Genomic DNA, 8,531 nt, shown 5'->3' on the forward strand with positions numbered 1-8,531 from the left:
AGAGAGAGAGAGAGAGAGAGAGAGAGAGAGAGAGAGAGAGAGAGACCTTAGATGGCTGTCTTCACGAATCGAATTTTTTGTGCCAACTGCCTCCTGTGCCAGTTTTACACGTGGCAGGGCCATCGATCTGTGGCTTCTGTCATCTGGCTACAAAACATCACAACATCGTCCCCATGTTTGTACATTCTGTCTGTACAGGATCGAAGCTTCCAGTCGACAAATACAAATGCCTCGTTAGTTGACTTTTGATCCTTGTGACAGACTCCTGGGCTCGGCCAGCTCTGATTGCAACAGGCACAGAATGTGTTCAAGCTTGTAGCTTTTTCTTTCACCATTTTTTGACACCATTATTCACAGAGGCAAGATTACATCCAAATTTTAAAGGCACGCTGGGTTTCAAATGGAAGTGATAAGCCCCATCATGCAGTGGGGACTTTGTGGAAAGCAATTTCATGGGACGTGTTCCTTAGAAGAACTGGGAACATTCATCTTGTGCTGTCACAGTTGGACTGTGGAGGCTCAAAGCCACTGTCTTGTGCTGCCCTACCTCTCATGCCAACCATTTCTTGTGATCACAAGGTTTCAAGGTCATGCCTTCAGCGTTGTTGGGCAAGAACCAGGTGATGGGGAAATGATTGGAGCTGTGTTGGACTTGACTTGTTAAAGTAGCCCCTCCCTCCCTTTTTTTAACCATTGCTACGTGCTGACCTTGGCCTTGGGCTTCCTGGGTGTTTTGTGGGCATTTTCTACACTGACCATTGGCATGTCGATCACTGTGTGGTTGGTAATGATTAACCCATTTTGTTGGACCCCTGGGTCGTAGGTAAAGGTACAGGGGAGGCTTCTGTGGCTGTTAGTTTGTTTATTCAGAAATGTTATTTTAGGTCCTTTGCCTAGCTGAACTCAAAGACGTGTAAATATGACTCTGTTATGTAAAAGAACCTGCCTTTGTAGACTAGAATTTGTGAGTCTGGGAGCTGCCTGCTGGCAACTTGCTCCTTCAGTAAGACTTCCTCTTCGACCACTCCCTTACACCTAATCAGACTTCCTCTAGCAGTGGAAGGGTTAAACCGGTTTCTCCAGGTTTATAGTGTTGAGCTCTGGGAGGCAGTGAGCTGAGGAGTCCTGTCCTGTGGCACACAGTAAATGAGAGAAGGAATAGAGAGGGCATAGTCAGGAAGCCAGAGTCGGTGGCTGTCTGGATGCTTTTGTTACCGATGTTATCGATCATTTGTTCATGGAAGGCACGGAACTGTTTTCTGTAGCTGCTTCAAGTGTCCTGCTCAGTGCTGGTCAATAAGTAGTTCTAGAAGATATCTAGGAAGTGACTTGTGGATCCAAGAACCTCTGTTAATAATACAGAGGTTTGACGATGGGTCCGAGGCAGCCCACAGTAACTTTCCTAGTGTCTCTTTTCTTTCTTTCTTTCTTTCTTTCTTTCTTTCTTTCTTTCTTTCTTTCTTTCTTTCTTTCTTTCTTTCTTTCTTTGTATAGTTATGGGGGTGCTGAGCCGCCAGGCTTTCTCTGTGCACTCTAGCAGAAGCCATGCCCTAACACCAGTCTTTTATTCCATCCAAAGGATGAAGCCCCTTCATTCTCTCCCCTTTCCTTCATCCCTTCTTCTTCCCCTTCTTCCTTTTCTTTCCTCTCTTCCTTAAAAAGGTCTTTCTATGTGGCCCAGGCTAGCCTGGAATTCACAATCCTCCTGCCTCAGTCTTCCAAGTAGTCAGGTTTCCACGAGTGCCACTGTTGGTTTTGTTTTGTTTTGTTTTTGAGACCATGCAACTCTGGCTGTCTTGGAACTCGCTATGTAGCCCAGGCTAGTCTCAAACTCCCAGAGATCTGCCTGCTTTTGCCTTCCAAGAGCTGGGATTAAAGGTGTGTTTCATCACACCTAGCTACCTGGCTGGTGTTGTTGAAACTTCTGGACTGTCCTGTGGCACACTTGGTCACAGGACATATCCAAAGCTAAGTGTTTGTGGATCTAAGGGGAAAGTCAAGAATGCCGGGCCTCCCGCTCCTCTGTCTCTTCATGTTTGCTGTCTGCTGGGCACCAGTTTTCACCCCAACGCCAGGGAATGCACTGGACCTGTCTGGCCACGTCCTTTGCTTTGCATTGAGGGCTTGACACCTGGCATCCCTTGTCTCCACAGCTCTCAGTTCATGACTGGGAACTTCTCTGTTTACTATTCTGTTGAGATTATTATTATTATTATTATTATTATTATTATTATTATTATTCTCCTTCTTACAAACTTTTTCAGACCCTGTAATTATACTCCACTCTGGAAACTGCAGGTCACGTACCCAGTGCAGAATTCCCCTTGACTTCTGTTCTGAGTACTCACTGCACAGATGTTGTCTTTGGATGCTGGGTGCTGGTTTCACTGACTGGGTGATACCTGCAGTAGCTGCTCCTACAGAGCCCCAGTGAGCTCTCACGGAGCCCCACAAACACAAGTGCTTGTTCTGTGACAAGAGTCGAAATTGCTTTTGAACACCTGCTCCGTGGTAGAGATTGTTCTGGAAGTACGCTGGCAAAAAATCATGCAAATATGCCCCTTGCTCTACCAAGGCATGCAATCTAATGGGGAAAGGCAGACATAAAAAGTTACATGACCACATGTAAATAAGGGCCTAAGAGATTTAGGACCCAGGGGTAGAGGACCTTAGAGCAGAATGAACTGTTCTTGGCTTCATACAGGAGATGCTCGTTGTATGATTAGCAAGTCATATTAGCCAATTCATCCAATGCCCTAGAGAGTGGCAGCATGCAAGGTTCTTCAGCATGAAAGGTTGTCAGTGGACACCCGAATCCCTGTGTGCTCTGACCCTTTCCCACCACGAAACTGCATGTAGGTTTCTTTCATTTCCTATTTACTGAACACTCTTAAGAGTTTTTAAATGGTCGACTTCTGAATTCCCAAGGGAATATTGCTGTTACTTAATTCAGTTATCCCAAGCCATGTGGGCAATGCTAAGGTTGGGTTTCTTCCTCATTCTCCTACCCTTCTGGAATATCTTGGGCACAGTCACTGGCTGACCTGGCTGCTCTTCTCCATGAATCAGCAATGGTGGTGAACTGTGGATTTTGGACACAGTGGTATGACTGCCCCGGATGTTTTTTCTCTCAGAGTCTGCAAGGATGCCAGGGCCTGACAGGAACTGCAGGGCCAGTGTGTTGGGGTGTGCCCATGTGACCTCTGTTATCTATCTGGGGGACTCATTCAAAGGGAAAGGCTCTTATCTGCCCTGGTTGGAATCAAGAAGGACAGATGTGTTCCTCGGTGTGTGCGGTGCCAGGCCCTGCGTCCAGAGTTCACCCGAGATTGCTCTCCTCGCGAAGCTGTATTATCTCATCCCATTTGTGCATGGCAAGAGCAGGGTTTCTCTCCCCAAGTCCTGGTTATTCCTTAAGAGCAACCAGTCAAGTGACATGATTCCCAAACACTGGGGCTCCCTGAAAGTCATGGCAAGAAGACCAACTCATGGCAAGAAGACCAGTGCCCCTGGTTTGTAGGAATAAAGGCTGCTGTCGGAGGCAGTGTCAAAAAAAAAAAAAAGAAGAAGAAGAAGAAGGCCGCCCCACCCTTCCACCTCCAGCACAGACTGCCCAGCAGTGGCCTTTTTTATAGGGATGAACTTTATGGCTGATATCACGATTGCCGCTTTTGAACTTTTTGTTCATGGTGAAAATAACTTATGTAATGCTTATCACTCCGCTATCTGGCTTGCTAATTAAAGAGCGAGTCCTTTGTGCATAATGCAGAATTAAGTGTGCAGATGGGCTGGGTGTGCATGAGGCCCTGGGCTCCATCCCCAGCGCCAACAGCCGTGCCAAGTAATAAAGTAGGCACAGGTTTGTGGTGTAACATAACATAAACACATCACTGTCTATCCTACAAAGGTCAGTGATTTTGTAGGGGTGGGTGCGGGTGTGTGCATGCATGTGCCTGTACACGTGTGCCTGTACATGCGTGACACATGTGCCTTTACACATGCTTGTATAGGTCAGTGTGAGCTGCCTTCCTCAATTATTTTCAACTTTACTCTTTGAGATAGAGTCTCATGAACTTGGCTTCAGCTAGGTTGGCTGACCAGCCAGTCCTAGAAATCCTTCTGCCTCCACCTACTCAGCGCTGGGATTGTAGATGCACACTGCCATGCCTCTGTGTGTGTGTGTGTGTGTGTGTGTGTCAGTGATGGGATTTGAACCCAGGTCCTGGAACCCTCACAGCAAGCTCTTTACCCACTGAGGCATCTCCTCACTCCCAGGATGATTTTGTCTCCCTGTGTGTAGTGATCTCTTACAGTTTCTCCCTATGGGTCATGAGCACCCATGACAAACTGTCAGGATTCCAAGCTCCAGAGGTGAATCTCACAGAAATAGGCAATTGTACCAACTTTTCATTTCTTTTATCTGTCTGTCTGTCTGTCTGTCTATCTATCTATCTATCTATCTATCTATCTATCTATCTATCTAATTATTTATTTTGGTTTTTTTCAAGACAGGGTGTCTCTTTGTAGCCCTGGCTGTCCTGGAACTCACTCTGTAGACCAGACTGGCCTTGAACTCAGAAATCTGCCTACCTCTGCCTCTGCCTCCCAAGTGCTGGGATTAAAGGCACGCACCACTCATTTCTTGAGGAAGCCAAAACATCTCTCTTCCTCTGTGATTAAAAAGTTTGTTGACTCTTGGCAAATGGGGAACGTGGCAATGTCAGTTCATGTGTGTTCACTCAGTGCTTTGGGAAATGCTGGCTATCTATGGTCACAGCGCAACAGGAGCTGCAACACTTGGAACCCACAGCTGCCCTTCCTCCTGCCCCCCCCCTCCCCCAGCACGCAGTAGCTCTGGCCTTCTCTGTGACTACAGTTCAGGGAGCTAAACATCATCTAGTCAGTGTGGCTGGGTGGTTGGTGACTCTATCAGGCTTAGGGGAAGGAGGCTGAGTCAGGGCCCAATGAAGGCAGCTGTGAGACAGTTTAGGCAGAGCTGCAGAGGTGAGCCTTCCAAGAGGCCTAGTGTGAAAGAGTGTGAAGAGATAAAACTCTTCCCATTAAGGGCTGAACTGACGTGCTAAGGGGATTGGGCTTTGGGCTAGAGAGAATAAGAAGTCATTTAAGAACATGGAGAAAGAGTGTTCTTACTTATATGTAGTCTGTTTTGGTTTTTTGGGGAGGGGTTGTTTTGGTTTGGTTTGGTTTTGGTTTTTTGTTTGTTTTTGGTTTTTGTTTGTGCTGTTGTTTGTTTTTGTTTGTTTGCTGTTATTTTGCTTGCAGGTAAATGGAGGTTGGTGTGGCCTGGGACTTACCTACTTAGATGTCTTTAAAACTCCACAAAGCATTTGTTGCTCTGTCATTTTTTTTTTCTAGAATCATCTACTCTACCCTGGCCTTCATGTGTATAGGAAGAGCACTGGCTGCTTATTCCCTCCCCCCTTGGTGTCCCTCAGCCAGGCCCAGTGGCCTCCCTGCTGATCCTAGAATGTGCTGGCATGCACCGGCACTCGGTGTTCTTTTTTGCTGGAACATTCTTCTCCAGGACGGAGCCCCCTCTTCTGGGGCTTCCCCAAGTGAGGCATCTGTTCCCCATCTGCTCTTGCTGTATCGTCTCACCCCCAGCAGACATCCCGTTCAGTTGGCCCCCACCTGTGTCCCCATTAGAAGGCCTGTTCTAGGGAACGTGGACTTTGCTCTTGTCCATGGCAGGGAAGCTGAGCTCAGTGGACTGGACAGACAGTAAGCAATGGAGGGTTGTCAACTGCATGGCAGTTTGGCACCTGCTGTGTTTTATTGTTTAGAAATTTAAAAATATGTATTTATTTTGTGTGTTGTATGAACATTTATCCTGGATCTATACGTGTGTACCAAAAAAAAAAAAATGTGAATGCCCACAGAGGTCAGAAGATCCCCTGGAACTGGAGTTACAGGTGTTTGTGAGCTGCCACATAGGTGTTGGGAATTGAACCCAGGTCCTCTGCAAGAGCAGCAAGTGCTCCCAACTGCTGAGTCATCTCTCTAGACCCTGTTTGGAGAGTCTAATTACTGTGCTTTCGGGAGTCCCGGGTAGAGAGGCAAGGCTGCCACTGCTGAGATTTGAACTTAGACAGTGATGTTTTCAATTCGGAACAGAAAGTGAATGGCTGTCTTCCTCCCACAGATTAGCGCTCTGTGGCCTGCCTGGCCACATCCATCCAACATGGTGGACACAGAGAGCCCCGTCTGTCCTCTCTCCCCACTCGAGGCAGATGACCTGGAAAGTCCCTTATCTGAAGAATTCTTACAAGAAATGGGAAACATTCAAGAGATTTCTCAGTCCATCGGCGAGGAGAGCTCTGGGAGCTTCAGTTTCGCGGACTACCAGTACTTAGGAAGCTGTCCAGGCTCCGAGGGCTCTGTCATCACAGGTGAGTGCTGCTTTCTAGGAAGATCTCTCTCTCTCTCTCTCTCTCTCTCTCTCTCTCTCTCTCTCTCTCTCTCTCTCTCTTGCCATCATTAGAATCAAGTTAATGACCACACCCAACAAAGCCAGCGTGGTGCCCCCTCCAATACCTTCCTTCCTCCTCACCGCGTAACTTCTGGTATCCTTTCTACCATTGTGGGCTAGTCTGTGTTTCCTGGAACTTCCTCTAAATGACATGGTTCTTTCTAAACAGGCCTCCTCTCTCTGTGGGATCCCTTTGTGATGCCTCTGCTTCATGACACATATCTATACTTCAGTCTTTGCTGTGTACTGCCTGACATGCTGCTGTTTCTGTCTCCGTGCATCTTGCACGGAACACCGGAGCTGTGGGCAGGTCTGGGCTATTGCATATAGAACTACTACGAAGAGTTACCCGCAAGGCTCCGTCCAGACATCTGGGTCCTATACAGAGGAGTGGGATAGGAGGGCAGATGTTTGTGTTAGTTCCCGGGAAAGGCCAAAACCCTTTCCAAGCTGTGGTCCCCACCTTCAGTGTGTGAGTTCAGCCCCTCCCAGACTCATCTTCAGAAGATGCAAGCACCTTAACCATCTTATGGTCATCTGTAAACCAGCCTTAGCCATCTTGTGGGTGAGCCATGGTGCTTCAAGGGGTAGTTTTACTGTGCCAAATGGCCTCTGATGCCAGATAGCACAGAGCATCTTTTTGGGTGATAATTCGCCCTGTAACTTTTTTTTGGTAACTTTTCTGTTGAAATCATTTACCCGCTTCTCCTTGGGTTGTGTGTTTTCTTACTACTGGTGCTAGAAACCTATATCTGCAATCTGGACAGCTAGAACTTCATTAGATAAGTGATTTATAAATGTGTCCTTCCAGTCTCTACTTTATTCTTCCTGTTAGCCGAGTTAATAAAAAAAAAAAAAAAAAAAAAGCAGTTCCTCGTTCATGGAGTCCAGTTATCAGCGTCTTTCCTGTGGTAGACTGTGCCTTTTGTGTCATATTTAAGAGCTCTTCTCTTGAACTTCTAGAAGTTTTAGGTTTTACGATGAAATCCAGTATTCCTTGACTTAAATTTTTTACATACACATCAACGTTTCTTTCTCTCTTTCTCTTTCGTTCTTGGGGTTCTTCAGGCATAACTGACAAGGCCGCTCAGCTGTCCTTGGGTCTCTGGAGTCAGGGGACAGTTGTAGGTCTGCACCTGGGGCTTTGCTCAGCTCCGTCTGTCCCTTTCTTCCACTGAATACCAATGCATGGCATTTCCTGAAAACTTAGCAAACATCTGCCCCACGTATGCAGCTCTTCTACCCTCAATGTGTTTACCCAAGAGAAGAATGTAGACAGAGCCATGTGTATGTGTGTGTGACTGCTCACAGTATGTCTATGTGCAATAGCCCAGTGTCACAAAGATAAGTTCTTGGGTCATATTCTTTTGGATAGTCTAGGACTTCCCTACTTTGTGTACTTTATATATACTTTAAAATCAGCTGGTCAGTTTAGTGTGTGTGTGTGTAGGTGTATGTATATGTGTGTATGAATGTGTATGTATATATGTGTGTATGTGTATGTATTTGTATACACATGAGTGCAGTTGCTCGTGGAAGCCAGTGGCATCCTATTCCCCTGGACTGGAGTTAGAGATGAGTGTGAGCCATCTGAACGGCGTGTGGGGACCCAGCTTGGGTCCTCTGGAAGAGCAGCAAACACTCTCACTTACTAAGCCATCTCTCTAGCTCCAGTTATTCTAGTTGGTCAGGGTTTTTTTTCAGTAAATTATTTTTGATTCTATGTGCATTGGTGTTTTACCTGCATGTATGTCTGTGTGAGGGTGTTGGATCCCCTGGAACTAGAGTTACAGACAGCTGTGAGCTGCCTTGTAGCTGCTGGGAATTGAAACCAGGGAAGAACAGCCAGTACTCTTAATGACTGAGCCATCTCTTTAGCCCATAGTTGGTCAATTTCTTTTAAAAAAAAAAAAATGGCAGCTAAGCTTTTTTGTTTTGTTTTGTTTTGTTTTGTTTTTTCGAGACAGGGTTTCTCTGTATAGCCCTGGCTGTCCTGGAACTCACTTTGTAGACCAGGCTGGCCTCGAACTCAGAAATCTGC

General features: G+C 46.5%; 1 protein-coding gene across 5 annotated transcripts in view; it reads left to right on the forward strand.

Annotated features, from left to right (window-relative positions):
* The window catches only part of Ppara (peroxisome proliferator activated receptor alpha), a 64,093-nt gene that overhangs the window by 35,929 nt on the left and 19,633 nt on the right, over positions 1 to 8,531 (forward strand). For all 5 annotated transcript variants that reach the window (XM_029547934.1, XM_021216856.2, XM_029547933.1 and 2 more), the window contains exon 3: positions 6,164 to 6,410. In XM_029547934.1, the coding sequence (XP_029403794.1) occupies positions 6,203 to 6,410 (208 nt within the window). In that variant the 5' untranslated portion in view covers positions 6,164 to 6,202. The remainder of the gene's footprint in view (positions 1 to 6,163; positions 6,411 to 8,531) is intronic.

This window comes from Mus pahari, chromosome 17 (assembly GCF_900095145.1).
Source record: "Mus pahari chromosome 17, PAHARI_EIJ_v1.1, whole genome shotgun sequence".
NCBI classification, from domain to species: Eukaryota; Metazoa; Chordata; class Mammalia; order Rodentia; family Muridae; genus Mus; species Mus pahari.